The sequence below is a fragment of the Trachurus japonicus genome, chromosome 11 (assembly GCF_045865225.1).
Source record: "Trachurus japonicus isolate A0001 chromosome 11, Traja_1.0".
NCBI classification, from domain to species: Eukaryota; Metazoa; Chordata; class Actinopteri; order Carangiformes; family Carangidae; genus Trachurus; species Trachurus japonicus.
Window position 1 is genome coordinate 20,281,459 of NC_140917.1, and position 22,185 is coordinate 20,303,643.

A 22,185-nucleotide genomic window follows, 5' to 3' on the forward strand; every position below is an offset into this window, starting at 1 on the left:
GGCCAGTAGGGATGCAATTCATAAATAAATAAAAGAAACATTGGTCCTAATAATGTTGTTCAGGATGTTGAAAGAAACTGTAGTTGTAGAAGTTGAGCTGTTTTTATGTTTTATTTGTCTAACCCCAACCCTCTATGAAAACAACTTTATTTTCCTACATGACAACGATTAAGTTATTAGTAAAATCTAAATTTAAACACCTCTTTAAACAAGACGTTGGTGCTTCCCTACAGGCTCCAAACTCTGCTTTTAAAATGTTTTACAGAGTTAAAACCAATGTGAACCTGCATCTTAAAGCTTAAATGTTTCTCTTTTGTTATTAATATCATTTTTTCATGACTAAATAAGCAACATTCAAAGCCAAAAACTGAAAAGCTCCACTAATCTCCTCCATCAGGACTGTCGGGGTGTGGTGCTTTGGATCGACATTGCTTCACAGAAGCAACAAAACATCACCTTATTGCAGCCCAGCTCATTTCAGAGCAGCAAGTAGAGTAGAGGAAAGATAACACAACACAACACAACATGAGATTCCTCATGTGAAATAACCCAGACTGTGTAAACTCTGGCTGAAAATGTTGTGTTTATGCTGGAACCTTCACTCCGTCAGGAACTGGACTTGTAGCTCCTCTTGGCTGACGGCTCCTTTAGAAAGATCTGCTGTAATATAACAGCACCAGGCCTAAACTATGAGTCAGTTCAGTCTTTATATTGAGGGAAACAGCTGTCGTGTTCAGTTTATGATCTAGGCTGCCCTCTTGTGTTCAGATCAGACAGTGCAGTTATGGGAGCTTTGTATTTGTCCCCGACCAGTTGCAGATTAAACCAGTCATTCAGCACACCGCTCTTCAAAACAGCCTGAGGGGTAATTCCCATATAGGACACTTTGCAAATGTCACATCCTCCCCTATAATGAACCACACAGTGGTATGTTGGACCTGAGAAAAACCCCTCGCAGTAAAGCAGAACTGCCAGTTTCACCCCACATCAAACACAGAGACAGATAACACAGAGTCAGGTTACTTCAGAGGTATTTTTATTCTGCGAAAATGTACTTAATCCACTATTCAAATTAAGAACCCAACAATAAGTGTACATGTGTGTGTTATATTCTATGCATGACTACTTACAGATAAAAAATCCCCATGACTGAGATATTAAAGGCTATATTGAAGTTTCGCAGTGATCTGGGTCATGACATTTCATGACGACACAAGGTGTTAAAACCCGACTTCTGCAAACACAACACTGACCCACAGTCAGTGTTTGGAGATTTGCATCACTAATGGTTAGTAGGACTGCTGTTGGGAGAGCTGATCCACATGCCAGTTGTCCAACATTTTGGCTCTGTTTGCCCTTCAAGTTTTATTTTAACCTTCATTAGTAGCTCTATGCAACCAGCTTATAGTGTCAGGTGAGGGCAACACTTCAATAGTTTTATATTTTCTCAGATATAATCATATGAAACAAGGTGGGATTGTAATGCAAACTCAGGACAATTGTGATTGATGTATCATTGATATAACCTTGTAACACTTAGAAAAAATGGGTTTGGTATGAAAGCAGCGTTTTTAGCAGATACTGTTTGTATATAGGCTATATATATATATATTTATATCCTGTGTTTTATCAAAAGATAGATTGATAGATTTCAGCAGGTTTTGTTCATTTCATGTAATTAAGCTTCTCAAAACAAAATAACAGGAATGGAAAAAAGGTGTACATGATTGGGTGTAAACTTCTCTACTATATTATGACCCTGTGTCAGTGTACAGAATAACACCCAGTGGTGTGCTGAGGGAGGCCAAATGTTAGATCCCGCTCTGAAACAATGGACAAGTGTTTAAATATTGATACTGGCTCTGGAGGAGAGACATTTATTTCACTCTCACCTCGGGTCAAGGCTGAACCTTGACTGTGTGTTTGCTCTGTCTCTGTTCTCATGATCTTGGCTGTTTTCCTGTTAACTATCTAAAACGTAGAGATTTTTTTTTTTTTGTCAGGGGAATAAATGGGACACCTTTCTTTAATCCCGAAATGTATTTGAAAAGCCATTGGAGTTTTGTTGGTAGCTCGGTAGTAGTTCAATCCTGCGGGTGACATCACACACACAGTTGTACTTCTATGACACACAAGGCATACATTCATAATGTGAAGACAGTGTTAGACTACTTTATGATTGTGTGGTGTCCTAAGATGAATACAGTCAAGAAAATCTTGTTGGCCCCATAAAGGTAACCCACAGTAAACCAAGAACAGCCCCAAAATGGTGGCACAAAACAAGTGCTTAAAGTCATAAATCCAACATATCATAATAAAGGGCCATGCAGAAGCATCAAGCCAACAACTTCAAAGTATATTTTTAAGTGTAAATCCTTCTCTAATCAAGTTTGTAAGTGTAATTCCTTAGATATTGTTGTATTTTCTACACTCAAACAAACAAAATGTGAAAATGTGTTAAAAAAAAAAAAAAAGGAGAACATTTGGCATCTGAGCTTCTCTGGTTAGATAAAGGCGGAAAATAAGGAGTGGAGCAGGAGAAAGAGGAGAAAAGCAGAAAATGAAAGTAGTGCAGCAGGGAGTATTTCTCCCACAGCGAGCCAGAATGGACTGAAAAATATACGAGTGGCACGAGACCACATGCCTGCACCCATCCCATGCTTTCAGTTTCCACACCAGTTAACTAGCGAGCGCACGTGTCAGACAATAAAGACCAGACAATTAGATCACAAAGACGGTGGGGGTAAGTCATTTGTTTCCAATAAAAAGGAGACTGGCACAAGGACTTTAAGGGGTGAGTGTTGATGGCTCTGGGGTTAGGGAGTCAAGTGGGGAGGGGTGGGGAGTGGGTGGGGGTGGGGGTGGGGGTGAGGCGAGTCTCAGTGCATCGGTGTCTCCTGGGTGGGGGAGCCCTCTGGCTCACTGAGCAAAGACTCGCTGGTTTGGCCGCTGGGTTCCTGGTCACCGGGGTCAGAGGTGGAAGGTGATGGAGTCATCTTGGTCTGAAGGGGAGGAGGAAAAATAGTGGTTGTTTTTGTGTTTTTGTAATTTACACACAAAACATTTAATAAAACAGGGAGATTATGTTAAAAAAAAAAAAAAAAAAAGATTCTAAACTCAAAGGGAAAAAAACACAAAAGCACAGGTCTTTACCATGCAACTTGTAATTTAATCAATTTAAGACTAGATTTACGTTTGATTTATGAGCAGTTAAGCACAACCTGACTCTATTCAGGAGTATGGCTGGTCGCTTATAGCAGCTAACATTAACTGACTTCTTGAATGGAAGACCCTGCCCCTCAGTGGGGACCGGGTCGTCATATCACGGCGGCGACGGCTGCGTCGTCTCGCTCTCTTTTTTCGATCCTCTCGTCAGCTCCAAACTCACTCGTCTGCACCTCGATTACGGACCGCAGCGTGGTTTTCCACACAGCAACCATTTAACTCAGGTGACAGAATAACAAGAGTCTTAATACTGTTGCTGGTGTGTTTTTCAAAGTTGCGGTTTTGATTCTCGTGTTTGACGTCGCTCTGGCCAATCAGTGGAAGGCAGTCGGCTGACATCACGTTTTAGTATCGCCTCGGCTCGCTTGGAACCGGGGCTGAGGCGTTACCAAAAAAGTACCAGGTACCAGGTACTAGGGGCTAGTAGAAAAGCTCCATAAAATAAGAATAAAGTACATTGCAAAAAAGGACATAATGATAATACCTTCAAAGTCTCCACTTTCTCCTCAAATGATTTGAAAGTTGGTGCATTCCTGTGATAGGCAAAGACAAAAGATAAAAGTCAATGACGAGATCACAGACAGAGCAACACTGAAAGTTAAAATGTACAACAACAACAACAACAACAACAAAAACGCTCTTTAAAATTCAACCCAAAAAAAGGGGAGCAAGGAAGCAAGGACGCTCACTGTGATCACGCCTTTAGAGGTCACGTTATCTGATACTCTGCACTGACAATGTGGGATTTTCTAAACTGGCCTCATTCTATTGTGTTCTACTGAAAAGGTGTTAGGAGGTGTTGATTTCATCAAAACAGAATCAAGAGAAAGCAGAATGAAAGAGACGAGACGAGAAAACGGTCAGCACATTTCCTCCAAAGATCAGCTTTCAGCATCTCAGAGGTTGAGTTCGATTTATGTGACTACACAAATCCACTATCTACTGGTTTGTGCTAACTTCATTCTCAAATAGAGCCAAAATATTTCAGTAATGGTGAATTCATCCAGGTGAATTTTAAAGATTTTCTTTTACTATTGAATGTGTCTTTGATACCATTGTTTTTTTTTTCGTTTACACACCAAATGTTCAATTATGTAAGAGATTAGTCTAGTAAATAGTTAGAGGATTAATGAATAATGAAGATAATCTCCAGTTACAGTGCTAATCTCTCACAGCCAGACCTCTACCTCATCAAAATCACTACAATCTACAGAAATTAAGCTGAAAATCTGACAGGAATTAGTGGACGAACAGTTACACTTCCAAACCAGTCAGGTTTCTTTGGCAGAAAACCAACCAGAAGAACCGTTACTGCGAGTGGGCGTTTCGAAACTCAGCTAATCCATGCTGAATTTTACTTCAGTATTTTCCACAATATCTTTTTTTGCGACACCTCTGTGAGCTTGACAAAACTGAAGTTTGATTCTGAGAGATTATTAAAGCTGCATCTTCAATGAAAGTGGCTCGTTGCTCTTGCTATCCTTAAGCTACACACTCTTTATTCTCTGTATTCTACAACCTGAAGCTTACAGAGCTGAAACCAAACAACTTCTACTTTTCTACAGGAGGACAACAAACACTGTGCAGCCTTTGCCTCTTTCGTATTTGATTGTGCATTCGTAGCTTGGAGGGCTCTACTGTGTTCCCGTCACACTAACACAAACTAGCTTTTCTCCTTACCTCATGACAGGCATACTAGCAGAGTGTTGTAATGAGCGCATGCTATCCGACAGCATTATGGAAAAGAAAGGGGGCATTAGTGATGGTCTTAGCAGAGTAAAGACAGTTTTACACAGAATGAACAGAGAAAGACGAGCACACATTCGCAAGCACAACAAATACTACAAACCCTCATTTGTTCTGCTATATGTTAAAAGAGCAAGTATTTCTACCAAGTGTATAAATCCTATAAATCCTGCTTTATCCTATTAAGATCGATTGTGTATTAACGCAGTGGGTGTGTGCTAATCCTTTGTATTATAGTTGAATATCTCGTCATCGAACACACACACACACACACACACAGTCCACTATGTGCATACACATAAGCACACGCGCTACCCCTTTGACCCCTGTCAGACCAACCCACCCCCACGCCCCACCAACCAACCAACCCCCTCCTCAACTGTGTTGCAGCTCATCCGTGAGGCTGCATTTCTCAGCACACTGCAGCTTTGAGGGGCCTAATAATCTTGTTTGCAGCTCAGTAATCCAGAGAAGAAGGATGACAGGGGAGAAGATGGATTAGGATCTTTGGGGGTGGGGTGGGTGGGTGGTAGGGGTGGGGGGGGGGACTATATCTTAAACAGAACAATCTGTTGTTGGTTTTAAAGCCTATTTGACCATGAAATATTAACAACAGTGTGTGCATATTACAATAATTATAAATAATACATATTACATGGTTTTGGTAAACCTGGTGGTTGTGAAATGTAATATCATAATGAACATTTAAATTCTCGATTTGTTAGACAAACAATTTGATATACTTTCAGTAATATCAAACTATTCCTTTCAGTTCAAAATCCCTCATCTGAATACTGAAATTAATATTGGTAGGTATTATTGAACTGGTTCTGCACAAATCCAAATGCACCGCTGATGGCACACACAGGAACGCTGCAGGTTATGAAATGGACATGAATGAGTTATGAGCTACATCTGAGAAACTGTTCAGAGACAGATGAACAACAGATAACTTTGCTTTCTCGGACGCCTAGTGCTGCAAAGAAACATGTTTTTTTGTACTGTATGCAGCCCCACTGATGAGGGACTCTCACCTGACATCCTCCAGCTTCCGGCTGATGGCGGAGCCCACGTTGGAAAAAGCTGCTGTGGCCTTCAGACCCGCCTGAGAGAGCGTTTCAGATGTCCTCCTGTAGCTGAAAGAGAGAGAGAGAGAGAGAAGGGGAGACGGAGAGAATGAGACAGAAGTGACGTGCAGGAAAAGGAGAGGATATGAGAGCGATGAAAAGAGACTGAGAGATCAAAGACTGGAGACACGCATCAAGGTCAGAACTAAACCTTTGTGTCTTTTTCATTTTAAAAAAGCCTGAAAGCATCACAATGCTGCTCATTTCCTGTGGTGTGAAAGCAGTAGGAGTTTCACCCAGGCCACAGACAGCCTGTCAGGAGCACTGACATCTTTTTCCTCCTTGTTCAGATGAGAAAGTACCTTCTTGTGAGTGCAGCTGACGGTTAACCCTGTCAGGGCCACTCAGACACACACACAAAAAAAAAAATCTAATAATCAAACAAGCAAAGAGTCATCGTGCACATGCTGGTGGATATGAAGCTGTGGGTCACGAGGTTTCTGTCTGATCATGTGTGTCATAAGCTCAAATCAACTGACAAAAGCTTGACAGGGAGGCGTCTTATGTAATGAGTGAACTATTTTGCGCTGCATGGTCAGACTGTGGAGGCTGAGGGCTTACGCAGTGGAGGTGGTGACCTCCTGCCAGGTTTTGGTGATGTTCTGCTTCAGCTCGTTGAGAGGTGTGATGCCCAGCTTCCTCTTTATGTCCGCCAGCTGCTTCTCTTTGGCTGCCAGCACCTGGGTCAGAGTTCGGATCTCGTCCTCTACCTGGACACACACAAATATACACACACATAAAACTTGAAATTAGCTGTATTCAAAATGTTGACTGTACATGAACCCCTTTTTCCTAAATTAAAGGATAAATCTTGCAATATATTCTTTGACCTCAAACACAGCACTATTTTCCTGTTTTTTATGGTGCTGACTTAAGTTGTGTATGCTAGTCATTAAAATATCTTTTACCTTTTAACTGATGGGCTTGAGGCAGAGTGCGAGAGACATAAGACTAAAACACAGACTGATGCATTGCAGATTTGAGTGTTTTCATGGGATTTGTTGACATGTAGTATAATATACAATAACCTGCCTGCTTATCCTTCAACAAATCTCAATAAAGGAAGCAAACTAAATGATTGGATCACATATGGGAGGGTAAAATATGTCAAGAGCACTGCTTCCTGACTGCTTGGCCTTATTTGAATGGAAAAGTCCCTGAAGGCCTGACAGAAAAAACACAATCCATGTGGTGCATACACACAGTACTGTAGTAATTCTAACCCTCCTCTACTATATGCAAGTAAAGCTCAGTTTAACTACTCAGGTCCAACACTTGACCTTGACTCTGAACTACGGCGCGTTTAATCCCTGATCCTTCCTGACCTTGTCCAGCTCTTCCTGCAGCTCCTGCCGCTCCTCCTCCGTCATGACAGGTGGAGGGGAAGAGGGATTGACAGACGTCACAGCATCTTCTCCCACCTCCGGGACTGAGTCCGGATGCTGCTGGAAATCTGGGAGGAAAAAAAAAAGACATATCTGAAGTGAAGTTTTTTTTCTTTAAGTACACATTCACAAGTGGGTTTCCATTAGGGTGGGAATCCCCAGAGACCCTGCGATATGATATTATCATGATACCCATGTCTCGATATGATGTTATTGCAATGCTGCAATTTATTAGCTTTTTTAACTGCGAATTATGTCTCCAAAGGGAAACTTTGTTAAAGCAGAAGTAAGTGGAATGTTCGTGTTAATATAAGTCTTAAATAGTTATATCTTCCGACAGCAATCACTTACATAGAGTGTTTGGTCTGAAACACGGGTCTGTCAGTCACTCTGCTCTGCTGTAAGCCGAGGAGAAAACTTTCCTTGTATCCTATAACCTTTATCCAATGAGGAGAGAGAACGGCATAAAGGGGCGGTCCTCTCTGTGTGTGCAGCCAAGGGAACAGTTGCATAGACTGAGGACGATGTGCGTACATATGGTGACGTAGGGACGAGGGCGGGGACTGCTAACTCCATCCGCTGACAGGAAGTTAGCCAAAACGACCGGATCGCTTACTTCTGCTTTAACATCAGTTTTTTTCTAATGAGATAGAACTTCAGTTCTTAGTCTGTTCAGATCGATACTTGGTCTCCGTATAATGATACAATATTTCCATGCAAAATATTGTGATACTATGCTGTATCAATTTTTTCCCCCATCCCTAGTTTCCATGTTTTTTCTATGTGACAACAGAAGCATGAGAAGGGGGGCTGCTGTTGGTTGTAAAACTTAAGCTGTCATGCTATTCCTCTGGAGGAAGAGGATGAAGACATCCTGGAAGAAGCTTGGAGAATATGTTAAAGTTGTCAGTGTTGGACTATGAAATGATGTTGTTTAATGATGGGTGAACCAAAGAGCAGAAGCTTTTACATGATCCAATTCACAAGCTTTCATTCTTAATGTACAGCAGCAGCGCAGGAACGTCTTCCCCCTCTGACACACGGTCGTATTTTCACTGCACACACATTTACAGTATACAGTCAGTGTGTACACACTTGTCTTTGATGTTTCTGTCTCTGGCAGAGCTGTGCCCAGTAGGAGCAGCAGTGCATCAATAATACAAAGAACCTTTTTCTAGATGGAGACATCCTGGGCTCAGACAGCATGAGAGCACAAGAGCAGAGGGGTTGTTAGGATCTGTCAGTCAAAAGGACAACAGTGGGTGAGAATGTTTTGCACTGGAATCAGCAGCCTCCAACTGTCTCTGAGGTAATTTTTCTTTTCATTTCATCTTTCCTTGCGTTTCAGAGTAAAAGTCAAAATAGAGAAACAAAGACGAAAATGGAAGAGTGCTTTAAAAGGGAAAAGGACAAAGGAAAACCCCAAGAGCTGAATAAAACAATATAGGGGGAGGGAGACAAAGAGAAACTGGTAGGGAATAAGTTTGTGGTGTATACACAATGCTTTTATCTCTGCAGGAACGGAAACACAACTTTGATGTGAACTGAGAAAAGATATGAAACGGGTCTGAGAGTAGAATTCATAAAAACGAAGGCCCTGTAAAGGTCATTTAATGATGATATGATAGTAAAAAAAAAAGACTGGCACTTCGACCCACAAATCCTGTACCAACTAGCCCACTAGTTTGTTGAGAAAATATTCAAATATGTACTGAATTTCTATGAGATATTTAGTGTATTTTATTGTTGACAGTTCAGAGCTACGTCTTCACAGATTTGTCCTGTTTGGAAACATCAGCATCATTGACCGAATCCATTATTTCCAGGTTGAAGGCGCCTCATTGTTTCAAATCGGTTGCACCGTGACCACGCCCTGCTGTGATGTCACTCTGTACTGACCGACACACCCTGTAGCACACCTCTACATAAATGTAGCAAAGTGACAAGTTAAACCACTGGAGGTCAGCAGAAACAAAAAATGATAGCCGGCCTTTGAAGGGGCATGTAAGTGTAGGTATTCGGCTTTATTTCACGTTGAGGATGTTTAAAACACAATTTAATCAAAAGAAAAATCACTTTTAAATCTATTCTGAAGGACTAAAAGGTTCTTGTATGATCTGTGACTGCTGAATTTCATTTTTCAACAAACCTTGTATCCTCTCCCTCCCACCTCATTCCACACACTTGGCACCCATCCTCTCTTCCACGTCACAAACCAGTACTCCCAGTACTTAAAAAAAACAAGCATTTTAGCTGAGACAGAGGTTAGTGAAGGCAGAGAGACTAAAAAATTCACAAGAACCTGCTGATGTGAACACCCACGAAGTCTACACTGGAGTTTCCACAAAACTGTCTGGAGAGCAGCTGATGAAGTAACGTCTCATCATGAGCTGAGAGCTGCCTATATTCACGTTTTACATTAATCAAAAACCACAAGAATAAAAACAGCAGATCTTAAGGACAAATACTTATGTCCAAATATACTGGAGTGAGAAATCTGTGATCAACAATTTAACAGAGGAAAAAGAGGCGGGCATTCCAGTAATTAGGTGAGAAGAAACACAGAGGAAACTCTCCTTTCAGTCCTCAGCCCTGAAACCACCCCCACTGTTCAAATGTTTCACTTCATCTGCCCTCAAGCACTTTTCGCCTCATCTATCTCTCCGTCTTGTCTTACATTTGCCCTCTCTTCCAATTACTGGTGACACAGCAGTGCCACACACACTCACACACATAATATACAGACACACACCTGCTTACAGAGAGAGAATTGTGTAATGGACACTTCCCTTATAATGGCTAAAATGTCTTATCTCTCTCCATATGAAATAAAACTATGATACTTTGTCATGATGTTCTATAAAATACTGCTCCAGGTCTGTGTTTCTATCTAATTTGCATCCAACTGAGAGTTTTGTAATAACAGTGAAAGAGCAACACTACCTTTGGGTGAGAGAACAGGTTCAGAGCTGAGATATCTGTTGTGTAAATTTCTGTGTTTTGTAGCCCCGGGCAGAGACGTGAGATCTGTATGAGTGTGAGTGTGGAGGTTGTTCCGTGTGAGTTATCGTAGCCGCAGAGCTCGATTTCCATCACTACCTGCTAAAAGCAAGAGAGAGTTGAAAAAACAACAACAACAAAGGGAGTGAGAAAGAGAGAAGTTTGGCCTGCCGCACCAAACTGAACATCCACTCACATCACCGACCTTCCTCTCTGATTGAGCTCATTTCCTTTTAACCATGTTCCGCCCCACGACAGCTTTAAGCCTGTGTAGTCGTCAAATGTATGACGAGTAAACAGAGCGAGGTTTAAATCTGAAGCATGTCTGACGAGGGCTGCATTTTAACTGACCTGCCAGACTCCCAGCACTTATTTGTTTTTGTGAGGTCAAAAGAAACGCCCTGCTTTTGTTAAGGTCTACTGCACTAGATAGCATAATCACCTGGTAACTGCATCATAATTAGTTTTGCCATCTACAAACAGCAGAGAGAGAAATGTGAAGTTGATAGACTTCTTTCTTCAGTCTGGATGCTGATATCACTTCTTTGTGAAGAGCAACAATTACATTAGGGTAAAAATAAAAACATGGCCGGAATGCCACGAATGCCAAAAATGCTAAATATAGACATATGCATAATCCAATCTCCCTCACTGAAACCTCAACACAACGTAACAAAACAGTAAAACAAGCTCTTTCATTTTCTGATGTGACCTGACAAAAGTCACAAAAGCGCTCTGCACAGACGGAAAGTCACACAAGAATTGTTACGAGGACTTTTCTGGCTCTCCTCAGTCCAACATGATAATTAAGTTGCCTCTGATGTGCTGCTCTGGGTTTTATTATTGGATCAAACTTTGTTCAAACTGAGAGACAAAAGAGCAAAAAGGGCCAAGACAGTCTGATGAAGAGACTCCAACATGAGCTAACATGTGACCCTGAGATACAGTAAAGTCTAGTCTTGACTTTTTCAACAGAAAAATGAAATGATGATGTGATATGAAGATACATGTGAATTTACAATGAGTCATTAATTTTTGAGAATGCATTAACAACAGTGCAAACCTGTAAATGGCCAAAAACATTTGGTGATTCAAGCAGTGCAGCAATGGAATAATCACAACCACAGCAACATTTAATTGAATCTCATCTACCAATATGATCATTTTCTAAATGGTAATGGGAAAAAAATTGACCAACCTAAATGAAAGTTAACTGATAAATTGGCAAAAGCTGCTGTCATACACACCACAACCAATTATCACTTGTCCCCTCCCCCTTCCAGTTTGTGTTCCCCCAAATTCTTCCCGTCCAATGAACCAAACCCATGTTTTGTCTCTGTCTAGCACACAGTTACACACACACACACTCTCACACACACACACACACACACACACACACACACACACACACCCTGACATCCTCCACCCAGCCTCTCCCTTTCCTCCTTGTTGATACCTCTGGCTTTGACAGCTGGCGAGCTGGGCGGTGTGTCGCTGTAGGCCGGGGAGAGGTAGAGGTAGCTGGTGTTGACTCCTTGTTCAAAGTCGAACGGAGAGTGGTATTCCTCCAGAGGCTCCATGTTTACGGCTTCTTGTTGTTGTCGTGTGCTGCTGCTGGTCGGCGCGACTACCACCTCCCTGCCACCGCCACTACCTAAGTGAAACCAGCCAAGTGCTGATTGTCTGCATGTGATCCAGGCGCGTGCTGGCTGGCTGTCTGTCTGTCTGTGTTTCCTTGTTTACAGCGTCCCCGGACGAGAGAGACACACGCTCCACGTCCAAGTGCGTGTACGTATGTAGAAGGAGGTTCTGTATCAGCTTTCAGGTGGTCAGGAGGTCAGAGGGAGCCGGTTTTCTAGTTTCCATTTCTGCAGCAGGCCCACGTGCTGTAAACCCTCTGCTCCTTAACTTGCTGTTAATAAGTTACCTGTCCCGGCCGTCAAGCAGCTGTTGCAGCAGGTACCCACACTGTTGCTACACACACACACTCCCACCTTCCTTTCAGACATCCAATCAGTGCCGTGCTCAGATGCTAGCCACTGACTGTTAGCAAAGCTAGTGCGGCCGTGACATTGCGTGATACTCCAGTTTCAATACTCTCAGGTCTCTCTGTCAATGCACTCCCTTCCCTTCCTCCCTCCTTCACTCAATTTCCGTCATCAAGCCTGTCATCCCAGTAGGAAATAAAAGAGGTCCCATTTGTGTGTGCTGGTCACATGATGCATGTGTGTGAGAGGGAGAGAGAGAGAGTGAGTGTGTGTGTGTGTGTGTGTGTGTGTGGGGAGGGGGGCATTAGATGGAAAGCATAATCTGCAGTGTCCCAGATTACAGCAAAGCGCTAATCCAGAGAGGCCAGTCCATCTTGGAGCAGCAGTAATGCTAGTCAGCTAGAATAGATGGGAGAGGACGCCAGAGGCAACACTCACTGTTGTCTGTTTGAGGGAAAGTGCTCTGTGTGGTAGAAAGACATGTACACGCGTCACTGCGTGTCTTTGTGTGTTCATACAAGGCCTGCAACTGATGATTTTCTTTATCAATCAGTCAGAAATAGATTTTCAAGAGTAATCAAACAAAATCCTATCACAGTTTCAAAAAAAAATCACAGTATTCAATTATATACTCAAAAATATACACAGAGTAAAGTTGTACTGCCTGTCTTTCATCCATCTGGCTGCACTCTTGTGTCAGATTATTCATTGATACTGACGGTCAACATATCAAAAGCAGAATATAGAGGAAACGCATCGTGTGTAAACAGAATAAATATGGCTGTGTAAGCTTTCTTTGTTCTACAATGCATAGTAACTTCTTGTTATCAAATGTGCTGCCCATGGTGATTGTCCCAGTATTTGCTCATTTACTTGCTACACCTACTGCTAACCCCCTGAGGAAGAAAAGACCATGATAATATTCAGTATCATATCTGATGTCAGAACTGTGGACCCTGAGTCAATGGCACTTTGACAAACACACTTGTGTGTGTAGCTATGCACCCATGAAAGATGCCAGGATTATCCAACACACATGATGACCAACAAATGCTGCTCCTCCTGCCTAAATCTTTGTCAATGGGACACAGCCACACCCACGCAAATAACAGAAACTGTAGATACAATCAATAATTTAGTTAACGTCTCTGGTTTTATTTAGTTTTAATAGCTCCAAAACTTAACTTGCTTGCCCTGACAACATGCCAGTGGCTTAATGTCATAACAGACAAAGACAAAACACCAAATATTGGTTTTCACTTAATCATTTTACCATCATTGCTTGGTAACAGGAGCATACATCCTACTAAGGTGCAAGCTTTAAGGTACTTCACTGGTCTCTATGAAATGCAGTATAGTTCTTGTGTAAATCATATGAAAGGAGTTTTCATGTCACACTGAAACAGTTAAAACTGCCATTTAACATTCATAGACATTCTTAGACTGTCAATAGATACTGGCATGCCAATGTGTGTGAGCAAGCACCTGCTGATACTCTCAAGGCTGCAGTGAAATGGAAAAGGAACCTGGTGGCAACTGTTATGACTAGATGTCCACAAAAGGCTTAAAAGCTCTGAATGAGGAGATAGAAAAGAGAAACCACGCAACTGGGATTATTGTATGTTAACTATTGTGAGTGTAGGAACCACTGAAAGTCAGATGCGTAGTTTGATCTGGTGACCAACAAACTCTGAAAACAAAGTGGTAAGGATGAGAAAGAAAAGACCCACAAATCGTTGTACACAAACTCAGTGGTCATGTACCGCAACTTTTGATTTTCAAGGTCAGACTCTTCAACTCAGTCCACATTGCTACAAGAAGGAGGTAGTCCTCCCAAACAATAACTAAAATGTCAAAAGAGAAAGTAGCTACACCAGTTCATGTCTGTAACAAAATATTCACAACTTGATTTTTAAAACTAATGTGGATGGACCATGTTCAGTCTGTACACTGAGCTCAGGCCTCCTCAGCCAACATTCCTCTGTTGCTGGAGCCAGATGAGTATGTTTATATGATCTTCTGTAGGAAATACCTTGCACTGAGAGGCAGATAGCAAACCAGCCTTGAAGCCTTGAAGCACAGCAGGAAAGATTCCACAATCGACTACATCAAAGAGAAGAGGTGGAGATTCAAGTTTCTCCTGTAGCTCTACCTTCTCTGAAGTAGGCTACATGAAGAGTTACTCATTTTATACACAGATTGATGGAAATAACGACGATCTGCACAAGTGCAATTCAACTTTGCACGTCAACACACAATTCATTAACTATAAAATTAGTTATTTGCAACCTTCAGCCATCCAGTGATATTAGGATTGTCGCTGCAGGTGAGAAAACCTGTTTCAAATGTGTGCACAACATTTAAATTCACACTCGTGCAGACTGTTGAAGGTTTAAGGAAGATCATGGCCACACCAACCAGACCAAACTGAAAAACACAAGACTCATTTGACATTCTCAGATATTTCAGTGAATCATTCAAAGAACACATGACGAAGAAACCGCTTTTGAGTTTTAATGTTCATGACAAAATTATCCTGCAAATGGCACGTGTTTTAAATGTGTTTTAGTGGTATTTATAACAGCAGATATGTATAATAATAGAAACACTATGATGTTTAGAGTGACAGACAGGTCATGATGAAATGAATCGGGCACCAAGCCCTGCTACTGTGCATGTGACAGTCCTGTACAATGAATGTGTGAGGCTGTGGGTCATGCATAGCTAATTAATGTAACCGTACTGCATGATATGTAGAATCAGGAGCTATCGCACTGTGCTTTCGTTCAGCAAAGTCACCCCAGCAAATTGCAAACTAAGTACTAGAGGGAAATCCTTAATTGATGCTGCCATCAAAATGCACAATGCCTTTTGTTACTTTTTTATATCATTATTTATATCATATCATTGTTATGTAAGCTGCTGTACGATCTGAATTTCCCTCCGAGGGATTAATAAAGTATTTTCTATTCTATCATATACACATGCACTAAAATGGGCCTAAATCCTTAACAGCTTCTCTCACTCACAAGATTCATTTTTGTTCAGAAACTTTACACTTGTACAACATAATGGCTACTGAGAGTCTACAACATCAAGATCCAAGTCCCTCTTTGTTGTAAAAGGCTTAAACTGTTCTTCTTCTGAGTCTTAACTGATCTGAGATGAAACAGGAAAATGGCCAAATGTTAATTAACCATGAGATGAATTACGACCCACCGTGTGAAAGGGGCTACTCATTCATGAGAGACACTGGTATGCTTAAATTGGGGAGATTATCACATGGCAATATAATATGTTAATCAAAGAATTCCTTTTAAGTCTTTTAAGAATTTGCTTTAAAAATAATCTCTGATCAAAACTCAGATTTCAGCGTGCTCTTGGATTGGATTGTTTGATAAATTTGATTTATTAACCAAAACAGATAAGAACACAAAACCCAACCCTTGGCTCCCGTCCACTCAGACCAGGAACAAACAGCCATTTTCAAGTGGTTAATGAAGAACAGCATGAGATCAATTACCTTCCTATTCATGGCGTACCCTGTCACATGATTAGCCTAAAACAAGAATCATGAGACATGGATGACTGGATCCAACGCGCGTGCCCATACAGTTGCCATGATGTGTGCATCATGGGAAAACTGAGAGACCAAAGGCAAAGGGTGGCTTCACCTCAGTATCATGTCCTCATCTCACATCTACATATTCAACCTCTGTTATGTCACACATGTGCTCCTATCTACTCTGTGACGTTTAAATAACAACTAAGCAATGGTCTGACACTTTGGGAAATACCCTTATTGGTTGTATTGCCAAGAATTCAATAAGTTAATATTGTTCTCATGTTTGTACAATAAAAGACCACTGCCTATACTGCCTACTGCCTAGCTTAGTTTAAAGATGGTGACTGGTGACTTTCTCAAAACTTTGACTCTGCAGACTTGCACCAAAAGTATAAAGGACTCTGATCTTGAGGAAGAAGCTTGTTTCCTTAGTGATAAGAGTTTCCCTCACAGTCCCCCAACTGTCACGTCGTGGCTGAGTGTGTCAACATGGTTCTCTTTTAATTACATAACTAGAATAACCACCTCACAGTTGTCCTCCAGTAGTATTCAGTATTCAGAATCTTACGATATGTGAACATAATGTGAAATTAGTGTGAAATATTTGTCATAAGTGTTTTGAGCCCAAGTAAAACCATGTGTACCAAATTTAAAGGTTCAGTGTCTAATAATTGTCAAGGTTCATTGGCAAAATCTGAATATACTACCCATGAATATATTTGTATAAGTGTATAATCGCTATAAAATAAAATTTGTTTGGTTTTCGTAGCCCTTTAATTATAATTTTATATGGTCTTGCTTTAGAGAGTGTCACTATCTTGCGCCGCCATGTTATGGCAGCCCGAACGGAAAATCCCAATATCCAGCCAGCGAGAGAACGCGTTTCGTGAGTTTCGTGTTCATAAATAAACCAACGAACCAATGAAGAAGGCAGAAGGAAAGAACAAGGAGTATCGCAATATCTTAAAATTGTTTCGGTCTTCACCTCATCGCTCCATGCTCCTGAAATACTTTGTGGTAAACACGTTTTTTTGTCCTCGGAGGCCACCGTCACTTTGAGGGGCACACAGCAGATGTCTCATAAAAAGGAGGAGGACCCTAAAACCATACAGCAACGTGTGCAACACAACAATGGAGGGATGTGGAACATGGGGACAGAAATTCCCGTCTCTCTGGAGTCAGTGGTCAGGCTCGCAGCACCGCAGTACTTGTAGCTCTCCTTTATCAACGCCTGGTGCATCTCTGAGAGAAAGAGTCTGAATTACAGATCAATGCTGGAAGGGAATAAGGTCTGATTTCTACACTCACTGTGTTTCATTTCATTTGACAGAGAGGCCCTACGTTTCTCTCCACAGTGTCATGTTGGGAGTTGAGGTGAGAGCTCAGCCGGGCCAAATCTCACAGGTGAATGAAAAATTCTCCATGAAGAAGCACTGTGCGATTCAATTTCCGCTGTCTTATTTGAGTTTTAAAAAAATATAAAACTGTATATATAGAAGATAAATATTTTAGACAAACATGACACACAGCATTGTAATCTACATCTCCTCACTCTGAGCATACTGTGTGCAGTGTGTGAAACATGAAATTCTGCTTTGGAGCCAGCTTATTCTTCAGACAATAAAGTTAAATAAGTCTCAGACCCCCCACCCCATACCAGTAATGATTTTGGAAAACATTAGTATTTAACATTACATTAGTATCCTTCATGTATCACATAACAAATCTAGACAAACAAATATCTGCATTGTTGGCACAGAAATTTGACAATGTGCAGCTGTAGTCATGACCAAACATTGCACTATTTATTATAGTTAGATCAGACAGTTAAAATACCTTTTACCTTTTGCCATTTCATACTTATTCTCATATCGTGATTTGTGATAAGATTACAAGTCTAATCTCTAAGTGAAACATTTACGCCTACTGAATTTCTGCCAAAGTATTATTTTGTTCTAGTAAAAACAAACGTCTTAACTTGAACAAGTCAGCTGTACATACAGTACATAGCTGGGGGATGTTGTCTGTGACAGCTGAAAGCATCTAGTTGTGTCTCATTGAAATCGAATAAGGCAAAAATGTTGGCCACTGCTCATGATCAATCTCATTAGACGGCGGAGTTGAAAAACAAGACTGGTGGGCCTGACTGTCACATTTTTTGAACATCTGTTTTGAGCCAAATTCATAGGAGTCTGTCAAGAAAGCAGAGCAGCAACATTTAACAGTTAAAAGTTACAGATCAGGCATAGCTGATTTGTCAAGCTTTATCTAACTTACTGTAATTTCTGGTATGAAATATTTGGAGTATTTCAGGGGAATTTAGAGTAAATATGATAATTTACCAAAACACTCTTGATCCAGTGTTACCGGCATTTGTTACGGAATAACTTCCACACAATTCTCTTAAAAATGCAATAAATGGACACTTTGGATGGAAACAAATATTCAAATACAACAAAGACTAACAAATAAATCATGTTTGTACACTATATAGTCCCCAAAGAGAGCTTACAGTTCCACTGAAAAGTAAGAACCACTGGAGCAAAGAAATCGCCAGTCAAGCAAGAACAGATGTGCACTAAAGTCACAATTGGAAACTCCATTCGACTGCATGGAAATAATGAAGCACAAAGAAAGAGCTGTTTGTTATCAAAACGATCATCTACACAAACACGTGCGCACATACACGTACAATCAGAATAAAGCAGACTCCACTCCTCTGACAACTCCTTAAAAAGAAGCACTAGTAACAACACCAGCCTCCCTATTGCTAAAACATGCCTCCTCCTCCTTTGATCTGTATTGTTCAGCTGAAATATTAGGATATGGTGGAGTGACACTAAACACCAACTGTTATTTTTTTTCTGGGCAAACTGAATCGTAGGCAACTGGACTTGAATTTGTCTGGAGTCCAGTTGCCTACGATTCAATTTGCCCAGAAAAGAACGATGACCTGGATGAATGAGAATATCCATAGACATAAACACCAACTGGACTAAATGAAACAAACTCATTTAAAAAGTGAAGATGTGTAATGATGTTCTTCAAAATGCTGTTACTGCTGACTGTGTAGGTTGACACTCACATCTGACACTTGTGTCAAAGTTACTGATGGCTGCAGGACACAGCTACCTCAGATACCGGTGCAGGTGTGACTGTGTAAAGAAATTCACTGCCTTTTGTCATGACAGTGTGGAAATGAAAAGAGAACAGAACTCATTAGTTCCTATGTTGATATTTAAATGAAAACGCCGACAACTAGGAAGGATGAAAATGTACTTCTGGCTATAGACCATGAAGGAAGCAAAAGAAGTACTGTGATTTTGATGAATACTAGCCAGCAGTACTGGCACAACTGAAAAGTATGTCCTGAAGTGAAGTCCGGCATTCATCATTTTTCTAACTGTGTTTCCAGCGCTATGGGGGGGGGGGGGGGGGGGGGGGGGGGTATTTACAGCCTGAACTGTTGGTGCATCAGTTGCAGACTCACATTGGAAAATAGTGTAATGTGGAGAAGGAAAAACCGTAAACTGCACTTCCAAAGAGGAACCATGGTCACAAGACAAGCTGCCCCTCACGAACTCTGACTAAGAAATTATTTTCTTAAGAATACTATGGGTGTAATATTCCTCTCAAGCAAATGAAACAATATTATCATATATATTCAGAAGTTATCTTATGTTTCGTAAATTTTGCATTCAGTGCAGGGCAATTGCAAAGCATTTCAATTACTGTGTCCAACTCCAGTATATAGGCTACACAGACTGAAATGGTTTACATTTATAAAATTGTCAGACTATCATAATATTAATAATTGACAAATCCAAAGTTCTGACCCTATGTCAGTGTAGAACATGTGCTGTACATTTCCCTTTCAAATTACTTTTCACCTTGGGGCAAAAAAAATCATATGCAGACAACAGGAAATTATATTTCTGAAACGAGGAGGGTGTATTTGCTGTAGGGGAATAATACGGTCAGAGCTATGCCCTTAATACCTGGCATCCCCTTGAACAAATAAATGTCTATGTTTTGATGAACTAAACTGAACTAAATACACTGTCTCATATAAGCATTGTATGTGAGTCACTTTTCTTGTAATGCTGCAAAAACACACACACTTCCCTGGGAAGCAGCTGTCACAACCCTGGGTAAGGACAAGAGACTGTGTGTTGGAATGAGAGAGCAGATGGCTGCCTAGCAGGATTGGAAATGTCCAGGTAGGTGTAGGAAAGGAAACATAGAATACATACCCTCATATAGCCTACTCTTATATGTGATATTAAGATAGGCTACTTTGCAGTCCCACGTGTGTGTGCTAAGGCCTGTTTGACCTCACCTACAAACCTGACAGCTCCTCTTATACACACTGATAAAGAGGAGGGGTGTGTTACTTTTAAACAAAACTTGTGCTCTCATTGTTCAGTTTTTAAAAAAGGCCAGAAATGTAGACGGTGTGGCCTGCTTGTGTGGTGGGGGACACTAAGCAAACGTCAAAAAGTAAGCTGTCAAAAGGCTACAACTTAACTAGATTCTCACATCTGCATACAACCTCAAACCCGACTCATCAAAATGAGAACTTCCTCGTTTGTGTTACTGAAGTAGCATTTGAACACATGCTCTGCAATATTGAACTTCCGTCTTATTTTAGGTAAAACTTTTTTGACACTATGTTAGCGTATCCCAAATATTAATTTTCCACCCAAAACCTGGCTGTCTTTATCACAAAACGGCACTTTATTCGAGTTTTAAAAGTAGCATATGTTCTCAACGGACAAAGTTCAGTCGCTGCGCAAAGTTAGCTAGTTTGCTAACTTTCATGTGACATAAAAGCAGATTGAAAACATTATCGGTTTACGACACCGGCACGGTTAAACAATTCAGCAAGTCGTTACCTTTCTCTGCATCCTCCATTGTCCGGCCGAAGAGTTGTTTCTGGTAGTTTTACGTCCAGAGCCTGCAGGTTGCTCACTTGCCTGCTGCAGACCTTCCTGTTCTCCCTCTCATGTTGCCAGGCAGCTCGCCGTGCGGGGTGGGGTCCGCGGTGACGTCAGCACGCAGCAGTGTAAACAGAAGCGAGCACGTGGATCAAGTTTGAAACCGTCAACAAGGCGCAGCTGCATGGCAACGACACGTCGCTACTCGGTTGGTAGAGATAAAACCAACCCGGACCCTAACACAAGCTGTTTTACACTGCTAATATGCACTTGTTATGGTATTGATGTAATTCGTCAATATATTTATATGTATAATATGTTGTATCCTCTTCTGAGACTGCAGTTCATTTATGTTGGAACTGCCTTGTGTGTGTGTGAATATACTATACATGCCATAATATATATAATTTTGTTTTTATTGCATCCTCCCAAAAAACACAAGTGTTTTTGTTTAAGATAAAAGAAAAACAAAATATGAGTTTATATCAAGACATCATTATGTCACTAAAGAAGGGTGTGAACACATCACATATAGAAAAGTGTATGGTGCTTCTGATCCCAAACCAGTTACCTTCCTATGTTATACTTCTGCCTCAGACAAATTTCAAGTAACATCCATGTTCATTCATAGTCACCATAATGTGAAATTTTGTCATAGCTGATTTCTGTGTTAAGTGTTGAGTAATGGCTAAAAGATGTTTCCTGAGGTCACCGTGATCCTGACCTTTGACCAGTAAAATTGAATGAGTTCATCCTTGAGTCCAATTGAATTTGTTTGTGCCAAATTTGAGGGGACTTGCAGACAGATAACATAAAAATAATATGCCTCTGGCTGTTGCTGTTGCCAACGCAAAGGCATAAAAACTGGTGTGTGACCTGCGGTAATCATGTACAGAAGGTAGAGTAACAGTAGGAATGTTTGGAATGCAGCTTTTATATGCCAACAGAATTCGTCAGTTGATTTGTTGATCTAATATGGACATATTTTTGTTCATTTCACATGTCTGTGTTTGCTTCCCAAAATCTGTTCAATCTCTATTCTATTCTGTTTGTTTGTTTGTTTGTTTGTTTGTTTGTTTGTTTGTTTGTTTGTTTGTTTGTTTGTTTGTTTGGATCTCTTTTAGCGCACTTGGGCTATTCTTCAAAGAGTCCATGGAAGAATAGCCCAAGTGGGCTAAAAGAGAGTCATTAACAGTTGCCAATAACATATCT

At 40.9% G+C, this 22,185-nt stretch overlaps 1 protein-coding gene across 3 annotated transcripts; it reads right to left on the bottom strand.

Moving 5' to 3' along the window:
* Positions 1-1,568: 1,568 nt before the first annotated feature.
* tpd52 (tumor protein D52) lies at positions 1,569-21,085 on the bottom strand. 3 transcript variants are annotated; one of them, XM_085791591.1, is made up of 7 exons: positions 20,932-21,085; positions 7,424-7,551; positions 6,660-6,808; positions 6,006-6,107; positions 4,906-4,947; positions 3,710-3,758; positions 2,734-3,002 (listed from the first exon to the last, which is right to left on the bottom strand). In XM_085791591.1, the coding sequence occupies exons 1-7, from the start codon at positions 20,948-20,950 to the stop codon at positions 2,880-2,882; spliced, it is 612 nt and encodes a 203-aa protein (XP_085647717.1). In that variant the 5' UTR covers positions 20,951-21,085; the 3' UTR covers positions 2,734-2,879. The 3 variants fall into 3 exon arrangements, with proteins under 3 accessions (XP_085647716.1, XP_085647717.1, XP_085647715.1); XM_085791589.1 differs by lacking the exon at positions 20,932-21,085 and adding an exon at positions 11,940-12,269; XM_085791590.1 differs by lacking the exons at positions 4,906-4,947; positions 20,932-21,085 and adding an exon at positions 11,940-12,403 and having other exon boundaries at positions 1,569-3,002.
* Between the last annotated feature and the right edge of the window lie 1,100 nt (positions 21,086-22,185).